Source organism: Salvelinus alpinus, chromosome 20 (assembly GCF_045679555.1).
Source record: "Salvelinus alpinus chromosome 20, SLU_Salpinus.1, whole genome shotgun sequence".
NCBI lineage: Eukaryota > Metazoa > Chordata > Actinopteri > Salmoniformes > Salmonidae > Salvelinus > Salvelinus alpinus.
The window spans coordinates 52,411,585-52,437,581 of record NC_092105.1 but is presented as its reverse complement, the minus strand read 5'-3'; the positions used below and the strand labels follow the sequence as shown (position 1 = coordinate 52,437,581).

The 25,997-nt window shown below is 41.1% G+C and overlaps 1 protein-coding gene across 1 annotated transcript; it reads left to right on the top strand.

Moving 5' to 3' along the window:
• Positions 1-7,846: 7,846 nt before the first annotated feature.
• LOC139547067 (G-protein coupled receptor 183-like) lies at positions 7,847-13,482 on the top strand. Its single transcript, XM_071356126.1, has 2 exons — positions 7,847-7,983; positions 11,627-13,482. Exon 2 carries the CDS (start codon positions 11,653-11,655, stop codon positions 12,772-12,774), a length of 1,122 nt encoding a protein of 373 aa, XP_071212227.1. The 5' UTR covers positions 7,847-7,983; positions 11,627-11,652; the 3' UTR covers positions 12,775-13,482.
• The last annotated feature ends 12,515 nt before the right edge of the window (positions 13,483-25,997 follow it).

Sequence of the window (25,997 nt, the reverse complement as noted above, 5' to 3'; positions counted from 1 at the left end):
TGTGTCTCTTCGGCCCAGGATATCCTGCGCCGGCTCTGCGCACTGTGTCTCCGGTGTGCCTTCACAGCCCAGTGCGTCCTGTGCCAGCGCCCCGCAGTTGCCGGGCTAGGGTGAGCATCCAGCCAGGACGCGTTGTGCCAGCTCTACGCTCCAGACGTCCAGTCCGCCTCCACGGCCCAGTATATCCTGCGCCGGCTTTACGCACTTTGCCTCCAGTGCGCCTTTGCAGCCCAGTGCGTCCTGTGCCAGCGCCCCGCACTTGCCGGGCTAAAATGAGCATCCAGCCAGGACGGGTTGTACCAGCTCTGCGCTCCAGACCTCCAGTGAGGATCCATGGCCCGACGCCTCCAGTGATGATCCATGGCCCGAAGCATCCAGTGATGATCCATGGCCCGAAGCCTCCAGTGATAATCCATGGCCCGGAGCTTCCAGTGATAATCCATGGCCCGGAGCCTGCAGTGATAATCCAGGGCACGAAGCCTCCAGTGATGATCCATGGCCCGGAGCCTGCAGTGATAATCCATGGCACGAAGCCTCCAGTGATGATCCATGGCCCGGAGCTATGAAATGGCCCGGAGCTACAATGAAATTACGCATGTTTATTTATTTTAATTTTATTTCACCTTTATTTAACCAGGTAGGCCAGTTGAGAATAAGTTCTCATTGACAACTGTGACCTGGCCAAGATAAAGCAAAGCAGTGCAACAACACAGAGTTACACATAAACGTACAGTCAATAACACAATAGAAAATATATGCACAGTGTGTGCAAATGTACAAGAGTAGGGAGGTAGGCAATAAATAATCCATAGAAAATAAATAATTACAGTTTAGCATTAATACAGGAGTGATAGATGTGCAGGTGATGATGTGCAAGTTGAGATACTGGAGTTTAAAAGAGCAAGAGGGTAAGCAATAATATGGGGATGAGGTAGTTGGGTGTGCTATTTACAGATTGGCTGTGTATAGGTACAGTGATCGGTAAGCTGCTCTGACAGCTGATGCTTAACGTTAGCGAGGGAGCTATAAGCCTCAAGCTTCAGTGATTTTTGCAATTCGTTCCAGTCATTGGCAGCAGAGAACTGAAAGGAAAGGCGGACAAAGGAAGTGTTGGGGGATGACCAGTGCAATATACCTGCTGGAGCGCGTGCTACGGGTGGTTATTGCTATGGTGACCAGTGAGCTGAGATAAGGCGGGGCTTTACCTAGCAAAGACTTAAAGATGACCTGGAGCCTGTGGGTTTGGCGACAGATATGTAGTCAGGGCCAGCCAACGAGAATATACAGGTCGCAGTGGTGGGTAGTATATGGGGCTTTGGTGATAAAACAGATGGCACTGTGAGTGACTACATCCAGTTTGCTGAGTAAAGAGTGTTGGGGCTATTTTGTAAATGACATTGCCAAAGTCAAGGAACGGTAGGATAGTCAGTTTTGCGAGGGTATGTTTGGCACCTAGGTATTTGTAGTTGTCCACATATTCTAGGTCAGAACCGTCCAGAGTAGTGATATTAGTCAGGCAGGAAGGTGTGTGCAGCAATCGGTTGAAGAGCATGCACTTAGTTTTACTAGCATTTAAAAGCAGTTGGAGGCCACGGAAGGAGTGTTGTATGGCGTTGAAGCTCGTTTGGAGGTTTGTTAGCACAGTGTCCAAAGAAGGGCCAGATGTATACAGAAGGGTGTCATCTGCGTAGCGGTGGATCAGAGAATCACTAGCACCAAGAGCGACATCATTGATATATACAGAGAAAAGAGTCGGCACGAGAATTGAACTCTGTGGCACCCCAATAGAGACTGCCAGAGGTCCGGACAACAGGCCCTCCGATTTGACACACTGAACTCTATCTGAGAAGTAGATAGTGAAGCAGGCAAGGCAGTCATTAGAGAAACCAAGGATGTTGAGTCTGCCGATAAGAATGTGGTGATTGACAGAGTCTAAAGTCTTGGCCAGGTCAATGAAGACGGCTGCACAGTACTGTCTTTTATCGATGGCAGTTATGATATCGTTTAGGACCTTGAGCATGGTTGAGGTTCACCAATGACCAGCTCGGAAACCAGATTGCATAGTGGAGAAGGTACGGTGGGATTCAAAATGGTCGGTTTGTTAACTTGGCTTTTGAAGATTTTAGAAAGGATGGATATAGGTTTATAACAGTTTGGGTCTAGAGTGTCACCCCCTTTGAAAAGGGCGATGACCGCGGCAGCTTTTCAATCTTTGAGGATCTCAGACGAAACAGACGAAACAAAAGAGAGTTTGAATAGGCTAGCAATAGGAGTTGCAACAATTGTCTAGAAGGTCCAGATTGTCTAGCCTAGCTAATTTGTAGGGATCCAGATTTTGCAGCTCTTTCAGAACATCAGCTGTCTGAATTTGGGTGAAGGAGAAGCGGGGGGGATCTTGGGCAAGTTGCTGCAGGGGGTACTGAGATGTTGGCTGGGATAGGGGTAGCCAGGAGGAAAGCATGGCCAGCCGTAGACAAATACTTATTGAAATGATCGATTATCGTAGATTTATCGGTGGTGACCGTGTTTCCTATCCTCAGTACAGTGGGCAGCTGGGAGGAGGTGCTCTTATTCTCCATGGACTTTACAGTGTCCCAAAACTTTTTGGAATTAGTGCTACAGGAAGCAAATTTCTGTTTGAAAAAGCTAGCCTTAGCTTTCCTAACTGACTGAGTATATTGGTTCCTGACTTCCCTGAAAAGTTGCATATCGCAGGGGCTATTTGATGCTAATGCAGAATGCCACAGGAATCATGTAGTAACCCAAAAAGTTTTAAACAAATGCAAATATATTTTATGTTTGAGATTCTTCAAATTACCTTGATGACAGCTTTGCACACTCTTGGCATTATTTCAACCAGCTTTCATGAGGTAGTCAACTGGAATGGCTAAAAGTACATTTGTCGAATTTCACTCCTTCTTATTGTGTTTGAGCCAATCAGTTGTGTTGTGACAAGGTAGGGGTGGTATACAGAAGATAGCCGTATTTGGTAAAAGACGAAGTCCATATTATGGTAAGAACAGCTCAAATAAGCAAAGAGAAACAATAGTCCTTCGTTACTTTCAAGAACTTCAATTGCAGTTGCAAAACCATCAAGCACTATGATGAAACTGGCTCTCATGAGGACAGCCACAGGAAAGGAAGACCCAGAGTTACCTCTGATGAAGAGGATAAGTTCATTGGAGTTACCAGCCTCAGAATTTGCAGCCCAAATAAATGCTTCACAGAGTTCAAGTAAAAGACACATCTCAACATCAACTGTTCAGAGGAGACTGCGTGAATCAGGCCTTCATGGTCAAATTGCTGCAAATAAACCACTACTAAAAGAAACCAATAATAAGAAGAGACTTGCTTGGGCCAAGAAACTTGAGCAATGGAAATTAGACTGGTGGAAATGTGTCCTTTGGTCTGATGAGTCCAAATTTGAGATTTTTGGTTCCAACCGCCGTGTCTTTGTGAGATGCAGAGTAGGTGAACAAATGATCTCTACATGTGTGGTTCCCACCATGAAGCATGGAGGAGCAGGTGTGATGGTGCTTTGCTGGTGACACTGTCTGTGATTTTATTTTATTTTATTCAAGGCACACTTAACCAGCATGGCTACCACAGCATTCTGCAGCGATACGCCATCCCATCTTGTTTGCGCTTGGTGAGAATATCATTTGTTTTTCAGCAGGACAATGACCCAACACACCTCCAGCCTGTGTAAGGGCTATTTGACCAAGAAGGAGAGTGTTGGAGTGTTGCATCAGATGACATGGCCTCCACAAGGCCATGTTTATTCGTTATTTTACCAGGTAAGTTGACTGAGAACACGTTCTCATTTACAGCAACGACCTGGGGAATAGTTACAGGGGAGAGGATGGGGGTGAATGAGCCAATCGTAAACTGGGGATTATTAGGTGACCGTGATGGTTTGAGCGCCAGATCGGGAATTTAGCCAGGACACCGGGGTTAACAGCCCTACTCTTACGATAAGTGCCATGGATGATGGTGAGAATATCATTTGTTTTTCAGCAGGACAATGACCCAACACACCTCCAGCCTGTGTAAGGGCTATCTTTAATGACCTCAGAGAGTCACGACACCCGTTTAACGTCCCATCCGAAAGACAGCACCCTACACACAATCACCCGACCTCAACCCAATTTGAGATGGTTTGGACCGCAGATTGAAGGAAAAGCATCCAACAAGTGCTTCGTGTATGTGGTAACTGTCTGCAAGAGTCTGCAAAGCTGTCATCAAGGCAAAGGTTGGGTACTTTGAAGAATCTAAAATATATTTAGATTTTTTGAACACTTTTTTTGGTTACTACATGATTCCATATGTGTTTTTTTTTATAGTTTTGATGTCTCACTATTATTCTACAATGTAAAAAACTGTAAAAAATAAATAAATAAAAAAAACCTTGGATGAGTAGGTGTGTCCAAATGTTTGACTGGTACTGTATATAAAGTGTAATTTTGGGATGCAAACTCAAAATGGATCAATTTCAACTCAATATCTGACATGGTCCAGGTGTATTATTTTTTTATGCCCATACCAAGTTGTGTGAGGTGTATACTTTAGTTTCAAAGTAGATTTGTTAAAGACTATCAAGTCTTGCAAATATTGCAGTAAACAAGCTTATATTTTGGCTTCTGATGGGGTACGACAGTTGAACTAAGTTCATGAGGCATTTATAAGTCAAATTCTTCAAGAATCAACATACAGTGGTTCTTCCTTTAAAAGTTTTGAGCTTATGACGCGACCGTTTGTGGTAGATGGTGACAGATTGTGGTAAATTGCATTTCTGGCAACAATGGCTGACACAATAACGTGCCATAGAATTCTGTGGCACCCTGCAAGCTGTGCTGCAGTACGCCGCAACTTTTAAACGAAGAACCACTGTATCATTAATTTATACGTCCAAAATGGAGGTAGCAGCTGCTGATTGATACTAAGGTAAGAGGGACAACGCTGATCCGAGAGCAGTGCTTCCTTTCTTCCTTTCTCGGTAATTCGAATGTCACTGTTGACAACTTAGTGGATTTTCTTAAATGTCTTCATAGAGAATACCTTTGGGAGAATGCTACATTTCCATACATCCTTCAAGAAAGAAAAACTAGTTAGCGGATCACGGTGCCATCCGCTGTCCATTAAAACTTCTTATGGCTGCAATCCCGTTAACGGGATGATATGACAACAGCCAGTGAAAGTGCAGGGCGCCAAATTCAAAACAACAGAAATCTCATAATTAAAATTCCTCAAACATACATGTATCTTATACCATTTTAAAGGTAATCTTGTTGTTAATCCCACCAAAGTGTCCGATTTCAAATAGGCTTTACAGCGAAAGCACCACAAAAGATTATGTTAGGTCACCGCAAAATCACAGAAAAACACAGCAATATTTCCAGCCAAAGACAGGAGTCACAAAAAGCAGAAATAGAGATAAAATTCATCACTAACCTTTGATGATCTTCATCAGATGACACTCATAGGACATCATGTTACACAATAAATATATGTTTTGTTCGATAAAGTTCATATTTATATCCAAAAACCTCAGTTTACATTGGCGCCATGTTCAGAAATGCCTCCAAAATATCTGGAGAAATTGCAGAGAGCCACGTCAAATAACATAAATACTCATCATAAACTTTGATGAAAGATACATGTTTTACATAGAATTAAAGATACACTTGTTCTTAATACAACCGCTGTGTCAGATTTCAAAAAGCTTTACGGCAAAAGCACAATATTCAATCATCTGAGAACAGCGTTCAGCCACAAAAGGAAGCCATACAGTTACCCGCCAAATTGTGCAGTCAACAAAACTCATAAAAAACATTATAAATCTTCACTTACCTTTGCTGATCTTCGTCGGAATGCACTCCCAGGACTCCCACGTCCACAAGAAATGTTTGTTTTGTTCGGTAATTTATGTCCAAATAGCTATTTCTGTTAGCGTGTTTGGTAAACAAATCCAAAGTCAGGAAGCGCGTTCACTAAAAGCAGACGAAATGTCAAAAAGTTCCATAACTGTCAGTAGAAACATGTCAAACGATGTATTGAATCAATCTTGAGAATGTTTTTAACATAAATCTTCAGTAACGTTCCAACCGGAGAATTACATTGACTTCAGATGTGCGATGGAACAGAGCTCCCTCTCATGTGAACGCGCATGGTCAGAGCATGGTCAGGTCATGGTAGACCTGACTAATTCCTGTCTCCTTCGGCCCCACTTCACAGTAGAGGCATCAGACAAGGTTCTACAGACTGTTGACATCTAGTGGAAGCCGTAGGAAGTGCAAACTCATCCATATCCCACTGTGTATTCAATAGGGGGTGGGTTGAAAATCGACCAACCTCAGATTTTCCACTTCCTGTTTAGATTTTTTCTCAGGTTTTTGCCTGCCATATGAGTTCTGTTATACTCACATACATCATTCAAATAGTTTTAGAAACTTCAGAGTGTTTTCTATCCAATGCTAATAATAATATGCATATATTAGCAACTGGGACTGAGGAGCAGGCAGTTTACTATGGGCACCTCTGGGCACCTTTCATCCAAGCTACTCAATACTGTCCCTGCAGCCATAAGAAGTTAAATGGTAGTTCTCAACTGGTTTCTTTCTGTAGTATGGAGTATTGACAGAGAAATGAATATGGGAAAAACTCACTTTAACATGCATTGCTGGCTCAAACCTAATATAGACGTCTATGAATGAGTGGTTACATTTCTCCACCCTCATCCCTTAACTTTTTAGCTAAAACACTATTATTTCAATTAAGGCTTCTAGTTTTAAATCCCAAAACATGTCATTACAACTCTACTCATCACTGTTGGGAAAAGCCAATTTGCTTACCCTGAGCCAGGGTTTCCCAAACTCGGTCTTCGAGACCCCAAGGGTTGCAAATTAAGGTTTTTGCCCTAGCACGACTCAGCTGATTCAAATGATCAACTAATCATCAAGCTTTGAATCAGCTGTGTCATGTTAGGGCAAAAAAACAACATGTGCATGGTTGCAAAGGCGAGGGACGCAAACGCCCCATGTGTGTGCGTGAATGTGCGTGCAGGCTTACACAAATGTGTCTATGTGTGTAGGTAGATGTTCGTGAAAGAGAACTCATACCAGACCACAAAACTTTACTTTGAAAGAAAAAAGTAGGAACATGTGAAAATGTCAATGATTAATGTCAAGATATAAGGCCATGAGTTTGAAACCACATCCTCTCATGGGTACACATACTGTACACATGGCACAGCACGTTGGCCAGATCACTTTTTCCTAACAGAGACTTTTAGTTCCAACTTCCCTATGAACAAAACACCTAATAACTTTAGGGGGGGGGGGGCGGAGCTGATAGCAAAATGTATCAATTATTGTTTGGTTATCTATCAGTTGTACCTAAGTTGACATTCATTATTTATACAATTATTATCAACAAATGAGCAATATGTTTATAATTATAAAAGAGTTGGCTACCACAAGTAGTAAGTTACAAAACTACGTCTGAGACTTAGTTCCATCTTTATATTCTTTACAGCATTCAAGATATTCTTTAAAAACAGACCAAAATAAAAACATTAAAAGTGTAGATATATGTGACAGCTTGATTTTTGTGGGCATCAGCAGGTGCTAGTTTCACCTAACCAAAAAACAGAGACAGTAGGGGAGAGAGAGCGCGAGCGAGTGAGAGAGATAGCGGGAGAGAGAGACAGAGAGAGAGAGAGGGATAAAGAAAGAGCAGAGAGATCCACAAACTCAAGAGCATAAACAGTAACACAGGTTATTTTGATGTCACTATGGTTACGAAAGCCAGCCCGTCACTCAATCTTAGTTCTCTATTTGCCTCTATGTGTCACTCTGCTCTAAAAGCCTGGGGCAACGTGGTCTTTGCTGAACTCTGAGAGGACAATTATAGTCTCATGCCAAGGAGGAACTATCCTGCTTACCTCTCACACTTTGGAAGAATACAGAAATACAGTTGATTTAGGTAAGTCCACGTTTGTGGTTTGGTTTAATCAATTGTTGATTTTGTATGCATTCTCATTTATTCAACTTGATATTGACTTCAACTTGACAGCTAGAATAGGGAAAACATTGGGAGGCGAAATTCAAAATCAAACAATTGCTGCAAAACAAAAGTTGCCGTATTGAGAACTGTAAACTATAGGGAACAACATGTTCTTCTCAGGTTCAATGTACAATCAACGAATCATTAGGTTCACATTATCAAACGACTTACACAGCTCATACCAAAATAACTCTGTTGAATGATTGAGACCTGGCTGTTAAACCAGGCCAATTTATAACTTAATAATATAGACTTAGACAACACTATTCAAAGTCAACAACAGCCAATCAGCAGGTGGCTAACTTATACTGAAACTTTATGATGGCATGTTTCACAATATAGCTCAAATATCTAGAGGTTAAGATGTTGGGGCCCATAATGCTTAAATGACTCATTCTAACGCCTTACTCTAATGCTGTGGCCACCACACAATTACATATAGAACAACAAATTATAGGACCTCTACAGGGGCCACACTGTTTTTAACATGTTCTTACTCTAGACAAAAAGCTGTAGCATTTGCACAAAGGAAAAAAGGAAAAGTCTATTTAAAAAAAGACGAAAGACTTTTGACCTTGTGTGAAAGTTGTAACCGCAGTTCACAATGAAATACCCAGAGCCCTTGGCTTTGGCTTTGGTTTTGTGTTAATGGGTCAGGAAACATATTTATTTTCCAGCCTGAGTCTGCTCTGTTAGATAGGAGTCTCATGTCTGGGCTGTGACTAGGGTCACGCATTTTGACTTTCCTAAACACGGATATGGTTGGGCTGGGTGCCTAGGGATGTAGACTTCCTAGTGTATGAGTGACCTATAGGGATGTCGACTTCCTAGTGTGCAAGTGTCTTTCAACACCAATATTTTTTTCTGTGACGTGACCACCGCAGCTGTGTGCTGTGAAAACCCCTTGTATTGTTTGTAGACTTCCATCATGTTGACTCTGGCTGTACCCAAGTCAACTGCATGTGCTTTGTAAAGATATTAATGGTAGATGGGTCAAATAAATACGCTAGCCTGCAATGGGAGTGAATGCATATGTCAAATTTCTTCAAAGTATGGTGTTACAAAACAATCATTGAAATGGGTCATTTAGCATGTTAAAAATATTGAACACATGAAAATGGATGAATGCATTTAGTGAAACAAAACTGGTCAAAATGTGCATCTACACTGGAGTCTTCCCACTGTGCATATGTTACCGCTAGGTGGCAATAGAGTAGATATTTTCATGTGATTACTTGTTATATTTCACATGTGACAATACTGATTCCTATGCCATATGAGCAGACGCAATGACCTGATATATTTTGGGAAATAAGAATAGGTCAATTGGTTGTAAGTGTTAAGCAGAATATCAAAATACAATTTTTATCCAAATTATAGTAACACTTCTTAATAACTATCATAAATATGCATTAATACATGATTTATAAACTACTAACACATATATTTGTAAACATTTATAAAATATGTATATACAATCCTTCCGTTCTTTGAGCAACATTTACAATAATGTATAAAGCATTACATAAACATTTATTAAAGTCACTTCGATGTAAAGTCCCCTGTTTACGGGACCTGCACAATTCTGGTACCGGTTCCGACCGACATGAATATAAATCTCTTATAAATCAATCTGTAAACACGTAGATCAAAATGGCTTGCATTGAGCGGTAGCCTTGATTCTCACGGACATAGGAGTATGTCTCTTTTGCCTGTGTGAAGCAGGATGTGAAATCTGACACCACTTGAAGCTGGCATGTCCCTCCTACCATTTAATTCGCTCTTCAGGCTGTCTATTCCTAGCTGAACCCTACTTCACAGCCGTAGGATAGTTGCTGTAGCATATTCAGAGATCAATTTATAAGCAGTAATTTAAAATAATTCATAGATTTTAAACAAAAATCACTTTCTGTTTGTCATAGACGGACAACATTAATATGAGATTAAAGATGAGTTCTTAACGAGTTCTAGAAGCCAAGTTGGAGCTCTGTGAGACGTCCACAGCGATGGGGGCAGACATTTTGATTAAGAGAGACCTTTAGAAAATATGCACATTTTCTTTAACACTAAGTATTTTACAGTAATAAGTAAAGTGGAATCTTATAGTTAGTCGTTTTATAAATTAATTATTCCATATTTAGAAAAAATATATGTTGTTTCAAGCCTTATTCATACATCATTTAAAATACCTAATATTTTCATTATATTTGTACTGTTTATTTGAGTTTGTGTCCTCAACAGTGAATATACCTGAGCAATTTATTTAAAAAATTACCAGAAAGGTGATATTTAAAACTTTCTCTGAGTATGCAGCATTACTAGTTATTGTTTATGGCCCTCTCATGATACATAATTACTTTTGGGGATTACGTAGATTACATTTCTGATTACATTTAGTTACATTTAAGAGGTTTTTAAAGCTTATTCAATAAAGTTACTATAAAGTGTTACCGATATGACTTATGTAGAAAGCAGCTATCTCCTTCAGACCTTTGAGGTCAGGATCCAAACACATTGAGAAAGAATAGTTTTACTTCCTTACTGAAACCAGAATTTCTCATTATAGATACCCATCCGATCCGTTCATGCAAAATCATACTTAGAGTAACAAGTTCCATAGCTGTGACTTCGAATCACGCTCTAAATAGGGGACGGGACACAATAAGTGCCAAGCAGTAGGATGTAATATCCACATTACTACAAGCCAAATCCTTCTCACTAGCTAGGTTTCCAACCAATTGGCGACACATTTTCATGCAAATATTTCAAAAATCTGTATTAAGAAAATATGCAAATGTTCCAACCAGTGGTGTTTCCACCAAACAGACATGGAAACCATGTGTTTGATGTTGTTGATACCTTTCCACCAATTCCGCTCCAGCCATTACCATTTGCCCATCCTCCCCAATTAAGGTTCCACCAAACTCCTGTGCTATGCACTTTCACCACCCTGTGAAGTTCATCATAACTTATTTCATCTGTAGCCTAATTAACTGTGTGTTCCTCGGTAGTCGGAGGAACACACACCATATCATCGTGTGACTCCAAGTTAACTTCGAAATGATGGTTATTATATCAATAGTTGCATTATTTCTCACATAATTAATTTTGCTGTCACACAAAAAGATCCCACCATGTCAAACAAACAAATTATGTGTCTGCATTTATAAAATTGTACCGAAACAAACGTCCTGTTTTCATCACAGCTTTTGTGATTTTTACTCATAAAAAAAATGTGGATGGAAACATGCTATAGACATGAATTTATACAGGATATAGTTATGTGTACCTATACATCTATATCCATCAGAGGAGGATGGTGGGAGAAGCTATAGGAAGACAGGCTCATTGTAATGGCTGGAATGAAATAAATTGAACGGTATCGACCACATCAATCATATGGAAACCACATGTTTAACTATGCTCCATTCATTTCGTTCCAGCCATTACAATGAGCCTGTCCTTTTATAGCTCCTCCCACAAGCCTCCTCTGATATTCATTCAGTCAATAGTCATGTGTAAATCTAAATGCAAACAATGTTTCTTCTTTTTACGGCTATAGCTAGCTTCACAATAGCCACTAGCCCAATGATGGAGGTGATGAGGACCTCCACCCATGCAAACCCCACCCCTACCCCCACCCTCAATGACTCAAACACCTGCACGACTCTGTATGACCACCTGGAGTACGCCCGAGTCCTCATGCCCCTCTTCTACAGCATCGTCTTCTCCGTGGGGTTGCTGGGCAACGCCCTGGCGCTGCATGTCATCCGGCCCAACCTAAAGAAGATGAACTCCACCACGCTCTACTCCGCCAACCTGGTCATCTCCGACATCCTGTTCACGCTGTCACTACCGTTACGGATAATCTACTACGCCCTGGGCTTCCACTGGCCCCTGGGGGAGACCCTGTGTAAGATCACAGGGCTGATCTTCTACATCAACACATATGCCGGGGTCAACTTCATGACCTGCCTCAGTGTGGACCGATTCATTGCTGTGGTCTTGCCGCTCCGGTTCGCACGCTTCCGGAAGGTCTCCAATGTCCGGTTCATCTGCGTTGGGGTGTGGTTGCTGGTCTTAATGCAAACTTTGCCCCTCCTCTCCATGCCCATGACTCATGTGGAGTCTGATGGCTTCATCACTTGTATGGAGTATCCCAACTTCGAACAGGTGCCCAACATCGCCTACATGCTGATCGGCGCCGTGTTCCTAGGCTATGGAGTCCCCGTGGTGACTATCCTATTGTGCTACTCCATACTGTGCTGTAAACTCCGCCTCTCGGCCAAGACCAATCACCTGACGGACAAGTCGGGGCGCAGCCGCAAAGCCGTTGGGGTGATCTGCTGCGTCTCCCTGGTGTTCGTGGTGTGTTTCAGCCCCTACCACATCAACCTCCTCCAATACATGATCCGAAAGCTGATCTACACACCAGACTGTGCTGAACTCACAGCCTTCCAGATCTCCTTACACTTCACTGTTTGTCTGATGAACCTCAACTCCTGCCTGGATCCATTCATCTACTTCTTTGCCTGTAAGGGTTACAAGAGGAAGGTGCTGAAGATCCTGAAGAGGCAGGTGAGCGTGTCCTTCTCCAGCGCAGTACGGACATCGCCGGAGGGGTCATCCAGAGACATCGTAGATGGTAAGAAGATCCACCTCAACAGCACTAGGTACGAACAGTGTGTCCAACAGAATGGCCAAAGGTGAGTTACGACCAACCAACAGACCGGTGAGTCAAAGACCAACCAACAGATCGAAGAGCCATCAACCAGCAAACAGACCAGCCAACAGACCGGTGAGCCCACGACCAGCCAACAAACCTTTGAGCCAACGACCAGCCGACAGACTGGTTAGTCAATGACCAGCAAACAGACTGGTGTGCAAACAACCAGTAAACAATTTGAATAACATACTATATGTGATGAATTTGAAAAACATATGATATGTTATGAATTCTAGCTAGGTGTCTAATGTTAGCTAGGTGGCTAACGTTAGCTACTGTATGCTAAGGGTTAAGGTTAGGAGTTAGGTTAAAGGGTTAAGGTTAGGGGTTAAGGTTAGGGTTAAGTTTAGGAGTTAGGTTAAAGGGTTAAGGTTAGGGGAAGGGTTAGCTATCATGCTAAGTAGTTGCAAAGTGGCTAAAAAGTAGTAAGTAGTTGAAAAGTTGCTAATTAGCTAAAATGCTTATCTGTTGTCCATGATGCGATTTGAACTCGCAACCTTTGGATTGTTAGACATTCACGTCAGTAAATTGCAAGAGGATGTCTGAGGAGATAAACTGAACTATAACTGTATAACTGATTAAAAGTTTAAAGAGGTATCTCACGCCCTCTGGAAACAGAGCCACCAAGGTAACAAGCTGTTTCTGCCTTTTGCCAATACAGTAGTGCTGAGCGATTCACCGTAAAAAAAAAATCCCCCTTTATTAAACAACTAATTGACCGACATCAGTTCAATTACTTGAACTCCATATAGTCCTGCTTTTTTTGTGAGCTCAACGTGCTGTTTCTCAAGAGAGAAATGAAATCATTAATGAGAGAAACGTAGTCAATGGGCGCATTTGAGCGGATCACTTTTGTCAAGTCGATGACCATCGTTGCGCCTACGTGTCGACTGCATATACTTTACAAAACATATGCTCTTGACCAACTTCAGTCTGCAGCCATCACCTGCATTGTGGGAGGATCTATTGTCATTGACCCACACAAACGTGACCAAAGACATGATTGAAATAGGAACAAATGTTGATACGATTCATGTATACAGTTGAGTAATTCAAATGAATTTGATACTTGAGGCTGTTTCTCACTGATTGCAGTTTATAATTGTTGAAATAAACATGGCTCCAACCCCCAGAACACACACTCACAAAGAAAAACTTTTATTAACAATGGCAGCACTGCCATGTTGATCTGAGCCTTGCTGTTGGAAAACCACATTAGTGTCTGACTTTGGTTGTCACAGATGTACCTCCTCCGACCACTCCTCAACTTTCGTCTACAGTCGGTTGCTTTCGCTTTACCCCTCAAACATACCTAATAACTATGTGGGATGCCAGGCAAATATTCAACCTAGTTCAGCACAGAACTGTGGTAATTAACTACACTTACCATAATCCATTGCGCCTGTTCTTCCCAGTCCCGGACAGAGGCGGATACACATACAGTGGGGCAAAAAAGTATTTAGTCAGCCACCAATTGTGCAAGTTCTCCCACTTAAAAAGATGAGAGAGGCCTGTTATTTTCATCATATGTACACTTCAACTATGACAGACAAAATGAGAAAAAAAAATCCAGAAAATCACATTGTAGGATTTTTAATGAATTTATTTGCAAATTATGGTGGAAAATAAGTATTTGGTCAATAACAAAAGTTTCTCAATACTTTGTTATATACCCTTTGTTGGCAATGACAGAGGTCAAACGTTTTCTGTAAGTCTTCACAAGGTTTTCACACACTGTTGCTGGTATTTTGGCCCATTCCTCCATGCAGATCTCCTCTAGAGCAGTGATGTTTTGGGGCTGTTGCTGGGCAACACGGACTTTCAACTCCCTCCAAAGATTTTCTATGGGGTTGAGATCTAGAGACTGGCTAGGCCACTCCAGGACCTTGAAATGCTTCTTACGAAGCCACTCCTTCGTTGCCCGGGCGGTGTGTTTGGGATCATTGTCATGCTGAAAGACCCAGCCACGTTTCATCTTCAATGCCCTTGCTGATGGAAGGAGGTTTTCACTCAAAATCTCACGATACATGGCCCCATTCATTCTTTCCTTTACACGGATCAGTCGTCCTGGTCCCTTTGCAGAAAAACAGCCCCAAAGCATGATGTTTCCACCCCCATGCTTCACAGTAGGTATGGTGTTCTTTGGATGCAACTCAGCATTCTTTGTTCTCCAAACACGACGAGTTGAGTTTTTACCAAAAAGTTATATTTTGGTTTCATCTGACCATATGACATTCTCCCAATCTTCTTCTGGATCATCCAAATGCTCTCTAGCAAACTTCAGACGGGCCTGGACATGTACTGGCTTAAGCAGGGGGACACGTCTGGCACTGCAGGATTTGAGTCCCTGGCGGCGTAGTGTGTTACTGATGGTAGGCTTTGTTACTTTGGTCCCGGCTCTCTGCAGGTCATTCACTAGGTCCCCTCGTGTGGTTCTGGGATTTTTTTGTGATCATTTTGACCCCACGGGGTGAGATCTTGCGTGGAGCCCCAGATCGAGGGAGATTATCAGTGGTCTTGTATGTCTTCCATTTCCTAATAATTGCTCCCACAGTTGATTTCTTCAAACCAAGCTGCTTACCTATTGCAGATTCAGTCTTCCCAGCCTCGTGCAGGTCTACAATTTTGTTTCTGGTGTCCTTTGACAGCTCTTTGGTCTTGGTCATAGTGGAGTTTGGACTGTGACTGTTTGAGGTTGTGGACAGGTGTCTTTTATACTGATAACAAGTTCAAACAGGTGCCATTAATACAGGTAACGAGTGGAGGACAGAGGAGCCTCTTAAAGAAGAAGTTACAGGTCTGTGAGAGCTAGAAATCTTGCTTGTTTGTAGGTGACCAAATACTTATTTTCCACCATAATTTGCAAATAAATTCATTAAAAATCTTACAATGTGATTTTCTGGATTTTTTCCCTCATTTTGTCTGTCATAGTTGAAGTGTACCTATGATGAAAATTACAGGCCTCTCTCATCTTTTTAAGTGGGAGAACTTGCACAATTGGTGGCTGACTAAATACTTTTTTGCCCCACTGTAGACGAGAAGGATAGAGGCAGTTCGTCAGGTAGCTCTACCCAATTGATAGTTGTAGTAGTTGGTAATAAGCAGTCTTGAAAGTATGCCTTATCTACTTTGAACAACTAATACAATTATTTTGTCAGCCAGCTAGTTACTCACCTAGCTAAAAAGGATGACTTGTTCAATGGGATGCACAGAGATAACTTTAGATGGGTGTCTGGCTGGCTGTCTGGCTGGCTGCTACTGCTTGAGCAGAGATGAGATGATGACTTTAAGGAATGAGAAATAATAAAGTCATCCAAAAAAAACGAAGTAATATACACAACTGAAATATTTTATTAAAGTAAAGTTATGGTTAATAATGATGGCAGTAATGGGCTACCAAACTACCATCATGGTAGTTAACAATTTTATGAACAATTTTATTCTGTGTTGTTACAGCATTCAACCCACTGTCCGTGTCAGGAAAAAAGACAGGTGGATGGCATCAAAAATATTTTAATGTCATTATTTATAAATGCATTTAATGTTTTAAAAAAAGTGATTGGTTAAAAAAATTCTCTCAAAAACCACTTATCGCTCTGCACTACAATACAGTGACACGTTTTTTGCCACATGCAAATACAGTGACAACTTGGTCTAAAGCAGAAACACAAGAGCATATAAGGACAGTATTAGACAGCATGGACACTGGCTTGAAAATATGTCTTGAAATGGACAGCTGAATATTACTTCATAGTTTCAGAGACTCTGACTAAAGAATAGAAAGCTTTGGAACATCACAATGCTGAGGAATGAAGAATAAGACAATGTTGATTATACTTTTAGTATATACACTTCCTGCATTATTCTTCAAATTACCTTTTGATTATTGATAAATGTAAAATATGTCAACACCATGTACTATATGTAACTATGTCCATCAATTCATTTTATCAGAGTCAATGACATCCATTTTTTTTTACCAAGTGGTTCACATTTTTTATTTCCGTTGTTCACAATAAGGGTTCCCCTCTATTTTTGATTAATGTGATGACTGTGTGTTGATATAAAACCATTTAATTTTGAATAAAAAAGAAATGGAAATAAATAATATCTTATGCTTTTGTGGTGCTCAAGATCGTGTGGTATTCCTCAGATAGATACAATGAATGTCCATCCATATCAGTAATGTTGATCAGACTCCACTGTAGGCCCACACTGCTTGCCAGACACAACCGCAGTAACTTATCTGAGCCCCAAGTGGGCAGTGTTATATAGAAAGAGAAAGATAATACAGTAGAACATTTACAGTTGAAGTCAGAAGTTTATATACTCTACACCTTAGCAAAATACATTTAAACTCAGTGTTTCACAATTCCTGACATTTAATCCTGGTAAAAATTCCCTGTCTTAGATCAGTTAGGATCACCACTTTATTTTAAGAATGTAAAATGTCAGAATAATAGTAGAAAGAATGATTTATTTCAGCTTTTATTTCTTTCATCACATTCCCAGTGGGTCAGAAGTTTACATGCACACATTTAGTATTTGGTAGCATTGCCTTTAAATTGTTTAACTTGGGTCAAACGTTTCGGGTAGCCTTCCACAAGCTTCCCACAATAAGTTGGGTGAATTTTGGCCCATTCCTCCTGACAGAGCTGGTGTAACTGAGTCAGGTTTGTAGGCCTCCTTGCTCCTTCAGTTCTGCCCACACATTTTCTATAGGATTGAGGTAAGGGCCTTATGATGGGCACTCCAATACCTTGACTTTGTTGTCCTTAAGCCATTTTGCCACAACTTTGGAAGTATGCTTGGGGTCATTGTCTTTTTGGAAGACCCATTTGCAACGAAGCTTTAACTTCCTGACTGATGTCTTGAGATGTTGCTTCAATATATCCACATAATTTTCTCCTCATGATGCCATCTATTTTGTGAAGTGCACCAGTCCCTCCTGCAGCAAAGCAACCCCACAACATGACGCTGCCACCCCTGTGCTTCACAGTTGCAAACCGTAGTCTGTTTTTTTATAGTGGTTTTGGAGCAGTGGCTTCACAGTTGCTGAGCGGCTTTTCAGGTTATGTCGATATAGGACTCATTTTACTGTGGATATAGATACTTTTGTACCTGTTTCCTCCAGCATCTTCACAAGGTCCTTTGCTGTTGTTGTGGGATTGATTTGCACTTTTCGCACCAAAGTACGTTCATCTCTAGGAGACAGAATGTGTCTCCTTCCTGAGCGGTATGACGGCTGTGTGGTCCCATGGTGTGTTTATACTTGAGCACTATTGTTTGTACCGATGAACGTGGTACCTTCAGGCGTTTGGAAATTGCTCCCAAAGATGAACCAGACTTGTGGAGGTCTACAATTTATTTTCTGAGGTCTTAGCTAATTTCTTTTGATTTTCCCATGATGTCAAGCAAAGAGGCACTGAGTTTGAAGGTAGGCCTTGAAATACATCCACAGTTACACCTCCAATTGACTCAAATTATGTCAATTAGCCTATCAGAAGGTTCTAAAGCCATGGCATAATTTTCTGGAATTTTCCAAGCTATTTAAAGGCACAGTCAACTTAGTGTATGTAAACTTCTGACCCACTGGATTTATGATACAGTGAATTCTAAGTGAAATAATCTGTCTGTAAACAACTGTTGGAAACATTACTTGTGTCATTGTCACGCCCTGACCGTAGATTGCTTTGTATGTTTCTATTTTTTGTGTGGTCAGGGTGTGATGTGGGTGGGCATTCTATGTTTGTATGTCTAGGTTTTGTATTTCTATGTTTTGGCCGGTATGGTTCTTAATCAGGGACAGCTGTCTTTCGTTGTCTCTGATTGAGAACCATACTTAGGTAGCCTGTTTTCCCACTGTTAGTGGTGGGTGGTTATATTCTGTTTAGTGTTAGTTGCACCTTGCAGAACTGTTTTGGCTATTCTTTTTGTTATTTTGTATTCAGTGTTCAGTCAGTTAAGCGAATAAAGATGAACACGTACCCCGCTGCATTTTGGTCTGACGATTCCTCTTCTTCCGATGAATGCCGTGACAGTCATGCACAAAGTAGATGTCCTAACCGACTTGCCAAAACTATAGTTTGTTAATAAGAAATTTGTGGAGTGGTTGAAAACAGGTTTTAATGACTCCAACCTAAGTGTATGTAAACTTCCGACTTCAACTGTACTTGTGACGTAGATTGATTGCTTTATAACACGAATGTGTCCTTTATTCACTGGATGCTTGTTTGTAAAGTAGTTTGTATAATAGCAGGGGCACATGCCTAAGAATGTTGAGGGTATGTTTTATTAGTTTGGGACAACCAAACCTAACCCAGCCCACATAGGCCTACATATACCTGTCCACCAAAACATTTACACTAGGTAAATTAGCCTGTATTGTTGTTTTCTCAGTTTTCTTCCGCCACAAATTGAATCTGGATTGAATCATTTTGAATTTGTATGACTGAATTGAATTCTCTAATACCCATAGTGCTGGACTCCATAGGAGTATGCTTATAGCAGGTGATTGAACAGTTTCTGGTGAACATTTAACAGTCTGACTCCAAGCTAAAGAAGCAGTGACGGAAACACAGACATGATGCCAACCACATGATGTCTGTCACAGGAAGAGACACAGACTGTTGTCAACAACATATTGGTAAGAACACAACACACCATATGGTATAGACAGACTGAAGAAAAGAGTGATTTGCAACTTCATCTCTCAGAAGCAAAGCATCTCTAACAAATGAATGAATAATATGTCACTGCCTAATTTATATAGTTTATATGACTGTATTCACTATTTCTAGGCATTCTAATCCACACTCAATGCATAAGGGGTATCATATTGGCTCTACTCTGGATTGAGATGACACCCTTGTCATTATCAATATCAGTACCTCACTCTAACCAGATTACAAGCTAACCGACTCATCATCACAAAATATGCAACACATTTAACCTTTTAAGGCAGCAGCCACATGGTGCATCGTAGTCTTCTATTGAGTAGAGGAAATATCACAAAGTGTGGGAAATCCTTATAGATGTTTATCTCCATTGTGTCTCAAATCCTCAGTGATGAATGTGGTGATCTGTGATGATAATGGAAAAGATTAGTCCGCATGGAGAGAAGAATGATTTTCTGTTTACATTAAAAAAAAGTTCGCTTTCATGACCCTCAAGGGTTCTGATTTAATGTGTCCACTTTGTAATCCGCGTAAGCTTGATCTGAAAAATATGAAATGTGCCTTCTTTTCACACACACACGCACACACACATTTCCATGCTATGCATTCATGCCCCAGTCCATCATTGACCTTGAGGTGTCTCACTCACAGTTTGCATCCATTAAAAAGCTGTGGCTGTGTTAAAATCATCTCCCACCGTCAGCGTGAAATGTCTATTACCACCCAATCTTATTTCCTGTTTATATGGCGACTACCTCAACATACTGTTTTTAATTACTTCTCTCCGGCAGCAGATGTTTCTGGCAGCAACCTGCTGCGGATTACTCCCGCGAGAGCTAATGCGCTATGACGGACCCCACTTTTCCAATCAATAACTTGCCCTAAAACTGCCATCTTCTCTGCCAAATACAATATCCAATTCTAATCACACATCATTTTCTTTAAGGGGGTTTAATTGCAGATTGTAGCTGTAGACCTTTCTGGTGTTCTCTGATAAAGAATTAAGAGGCCTGCACACGTAGCAATAATATGCGGGTATATAACCTCTTTCAACTTTTTGTTATTTAAAGTTTGGGTAGTGCGTATCACTTTCTTGTGTTTCTTCCATAGTTAACTACTATATCAACAATGAAAACGATACAACACAGGAAGTGAGGGGCGCTTTACACTATCTCACTGTAGTCAACCAATGAAACGGTCCTTCTGAAAAAACACTGTGTATTCACTTCTTCTTATGTGTATTGAGCTCGACACTCAGAGAGAGAGAGAAAGAAAGAGAAACATGGCTACAAGTCACATTGCATCGCAAGTCCCTTGAAGTGTTTGTGAGGTCTCTGGTAGAATGCTGAGATTGAGAGCAAGGACATGATAAAAATCAATGCGGCAAGTAGGTGCCCTTTTACTGAGCTGCCAGCGCTATGTAGATCTAGATAATCTCTTCTGAAGAAATGCACAATAAAAAAAAAAAAGAAACGTCCCTTTTTCAGGACCCTGTCTTTCAAAGATAATTCGTAAAAATCCAAATAACTTCACAGATCTTCATTGTAAAAGGTTTAAACACTGTTTCCCATGCTTGTTCAATGAACCATAAACAATTAATGAACATGCACCTGTGGAACGGTCGTTAAGACACTAACAGGTTACAGACAGTAGGCAATTAAAGTCACAGTTATGAAAACTTAGGACACTAAAGAGGCCTTTCTACTGACTCTGAAAAAATGTTAAAAGATGCCCAGGGTCCCTGCTCATCTGCGTGAATGTGCCTTAGGCATGCTGATAGGAGGCATGAGGACTGCAGATGTGGCCAGGGCAATACATTGCAATGTCCATACTGTGAGACGCCTAAGACAGCGCTACAGGGAGACAGGACGGACTACTGATCATCCTCGCAGTGGCAGACCACGTGTAACAACACCTGCACAGGATCAGTACATCCGAACATCACATCTGCGGGACAGGTACAGGATGGCAACAACAACTGCCCGAGTTACACCAGGAACGCACAATCCCTCCATCAGTGCTCAGACTGTCCGCATTAGACTGAGAAAGGCTGGACTGAGGGCTTGTAGGCTTGTTGTAAGGCAGGTCCTCAACAGACATAACCAGGCAACAATGTCCCCAATGGGCACAAACCCACTGTCGCTGGACCAGACAGGACTGGCAAAAAGTGCTCTTCACTGACGATTCGCGGTTTTGTCTCATGAGGGGTGATGGTTGGATTCGTGTTTATCATCAAAGGAATGAACGTTACACCGAGGCCTGTACTCTGGAGTGGGATCGATTTGGAGGTGGAGGGTCTGTCATGGTCTGGGGCGGTGTGTCACAGCATCATCGGACTGAGCTTGTTGTCATTGCAGGAATTCTCAACGCTGTGCGTTACAGGGAAGACAACCTCCTCCCTCATGTGGTACCCTTCCTGCAGGCTCATCCTGACATGACCCTCCAGCATGACAATGCCACCAGACATACTGCTTGTTCTGTGCGTGATTTCCTGCAAGACAGGAATGTCAGTGTTCGGCCATGGCCAGCGAAAAGCCCAGATCTCAATACCATTGAGCACGTCTGGAACCTGTTGGATCGGAGGGTGAGGGCTAGTGCCATTCCCCCCAGAAATGTCCGAGAACTTGCGGGTGCCTTGGTGGAAGAGTGGGGTAACATCTCACAGCAAGGACGGGCAAATCTGGTGCAGTCCATGAGGAGGAAAGTTTAATTTAGATTTTGACCCCCCCTTTGTTCAGGGACACATAATTCCATTTCTGTTAGTCACATGTCTGTGGAACTTGTTCAGTGTATGTCTCAGTTGTTGAATCTGTTCATACAAATATTTACACATGTTAAGTTTGCTGAAAATAAATGCAGCTGACAGTGAGTGGACTTTCTTTTTTAGTTTATTGGTTGATCAAACACATCTTATATGGAGAAGCATCTATTTTGTCTGAGTTGTCTCAGGTTAGAACACACTGAGCTAGATCTTGATACATACAGTGCATTCGGAAAGTATTCAGATCCCTTCACCTTTTTCACATTTTGTTACGTTATAGCCTTATTCTGAAGTTTATTAAATTAATATTTTCACTCACCAATCTACACATAATACCCCATAATGACAAAGTTAAAACTGGTTTTTGGAAATGTTTGCAAATGTATAAATACCTTACACACAAAAGTATTCAGACTATGAGACTCAAAATTGAGTTCAGGTGCATCCTGTCCACCTGTGGGAAATTCAATTTATTGGACGTCATTTACAAAGGCACACACCTGTCTATTTAAGGTCCCACAGTTCACAGTGCATGTCAGAGCAAAAACCAAGCCATGAGGTTGAAGAAATTGTTCGTAGAGCTCCGAGACAGGATTGTGATGAGGCACAGATCTGGGGAAGGGTACCAAAAAATGTCTGCAACATTGAAGGTCCCCATGAACAGAGTTGCCTCCTTCATTCTTAAATGGAAGAAGTTTGTAATCACCAAGACACTTCCTATAGCTGGCCGCCCGGTAAACTGAGCAATTGGGGGAGAAGGGCCTTGGTCAGGGAGGTGACCAAGAACCCAATGGTCACTCTGACAAAGCTCCAGAGTTCCCCTGTGGAGATGGGAGAAACTTCCAGAAGGACAACCATCTCTGCAGGAGTCCACCAATCAGGCCTTTATGGCAGATTGGCCAGACGGAAGCTCTCCTCAATAAAAAGCACATGACAGCCCACTTGGAGTTTACCAAAAGGGACCTAAAGGACTCTCTGGTCTGATGAAACCAATATTGAACTCTTTGACCTGAATGCCAAGCGTCACGTCTGGAGGAAACCAGGCACAACTCCTCACCTGGCCAATACCATCCCTTCTGTGAAACATGGTGGTGGTAGCATCATTCTGTGGGAGTGTTTTTCAGACTGGGGGGGACTAGACATGAGAGAAATATGAACGGAGCAAAATACAGAGAAATCCTTGATGAAAACCTGCTCAAGAGCGCTCAGGACCTCAGACTGGGGCTAAGGTTCACCTTCCAACAGGACAATGACCTAAGAATACAGCCAAGACATGAGTGGCTTCGGGACAAGTCTCTGAATGTCCTTGAGTGGCCCAGCCAGAGCCCATACTTTAACCCGATCGAACATCTCTGGGTAGACCTGAAAATAGCTGTAAAGCGATGCTCCCCATCCAACCTGACAGAGCGTGAAAGGATTTGCAGAGAAGAATGGGAAAAACTCCACAAATACAGGTGTCCCAAGCTTGTAGTGTCATACCCAAGAAGACTCGAGGCTGTAATGACTGCCAAAGGTGCTTCAACAAAGTAAAGGGTGTGAATACTTATGAAACTGTGATATTTCAGTTTTGTGTTTTTAATAAATAAAAAATAAAAAATGTTATCTGTTTTTGCTATGTCACTATGGGGTATTGTGTGTAGATTGATGAGGGGGAAAAACATATTTTATCAGTTTTAGAATAAGGCTGTAACGTAACAAAATGTGGAAAAAGTGAAGGTCTGAATATGTTAAAATTATAGTCGTAATAATCAGACTTTTGGACCTGTATATCAGTTATACTCATCTTTTCACACTCCACACCACCTCAATGTACAGATCTATCTCACAAGTTTACAGTGAATAGTCACCAAAGGTTTTCCAGTCAAGATAATCAAAAGACTCCCATCAAATGCTCACTTTCACTTTTGTTATCTCTTGTACCCTCTTCTTCTTTTCTGCTCTGATTTAAAACCCTGATTCTGTTTCTCTTGTACGCTTCTCAATTTTTCAATGTTACGTGAATGTTTGTCTCTACGCTCTTTATCTGTTACTGTATTTCAGAATGAAACAACATGTTGAAATACGTTTAACCATTTATTAAATACTGAATAATGCAAGTCTTAGCGATATAGGCTCTGCTCCTTCAGGCTAGCTCACTGCCGAAGCAAAGGGTCAATATATAAAATTACTTACAAGCAGTGAACGCGGTAAGGTATACCAATCCCCCAAAACAGCAGAACCATACGCCAGACAACTACGGCAGAAAGATCCATTTAGATATGAACACGTAGACAAGCTGAAGTCATCGTACCATTACAAGACTTTATACTATGTGTGAATATTAACCATGTGTAGCATGAGCTATACAATGTACAGTGCCTTCAGAAAGTATTCATACCCCTTGACTTATTCCACAAGTCTCTAAATGCTTTCCATACCTGGTTTGTGCAACATTTGCTCATTATTCTTTTAAGAATTCTTCAAGCTCTATAAAATTGGTTGTTGATCATTGCTAGACAACCATTTTCAGGTCTTGCCATAGATTTTCAAGCAGATTTAAGTCAAAACTGTAACTAGGCCACTCAGGAACATTCACTGTGTTCTTGGTAAGCAACAAAGTGTAGATTTGGTCTTCTGTTTTAGGTTATTGTCCTACTGAAAGGTGAATTCATCATGTCTGGTGGAAAGCAGACTGAACCAAGTTTTCCTCTAGGATTTTGCCTGTACTTAGCTCCATTCCGTTTCTTTTTTATCCTGAAAAACTCCCCAGTCCTTAACGATTACAAGCATAACAATAACATGATGGAGCCACCACTTTGCTTGAAAATATGGAGAGAGGTACTCAGACATGTTGTATTGGATTTACCCCAAACATAAAACTTCTTATTCAGGACAATAACTGCGTTGCCATCATTTTTGCAGTATTATTTTAGTGCCTTGTTGCAAACAGGATACATGTTTTGGAATATTTGCATTATGTACATGCTTCCTTCTTTCCCCCTGTCAATTAGGTTAGTATTGGAGAGTAACTACAATGTTGTTGATCCATCCTCAGTTTTTTCCTAACACAGCCATTAACTTCTCTAGGATATGTGGGACACTAACGTCCCACTTGGCCAAAATCCAGAAAAAATGTAGCGCAACAAATTCAAATATATTACTATAAAAATCAATCTTTCATGAAATCACACATGAAAGACACCAAATTAAAGCTACACATGTTGTGAATCCAGTCAACATGTTTGATTTCAAAATGGATTTGCGGGGAAAGCACACCAAACAATTATGTTAGCTCAGTACATAGCCACAGAAAAACACAGCAATTTTCCCAGCAAAATATAGTAGTAACAAAAGGCAGAAATAGAGATAAAATTAATCACTAACCTTTGAACATCTTCATCAGATGACACTCATATGACATCATGTTACACAATACATTTATGTTTTGTTCGATAATGTGTATATTTATATCCACAAAACTCGGTTTACATTGGCGCCATGTTCAGAAATGCCTCCAAAATATCCAGAGTAATTACAGAGAGCCACGTCAAATAACAGAAATACTCATCATAAACTTTGATGAAAGATACATGTTTTACATATAATTAAAGATACACTTGTTCTTAATGCAACGGCTGTGTCAGATTTAAAAAAAACTTTACGTAAAAAGCACACCATGCAATAATCTGAGAAGGCGCTCAGATTTAACAACATTTCTCCGCCATGTTGGAGTCAACAGAAATACGAAATTACATCATAAATATTCCCTTACCTTTGATTATCGTCATCA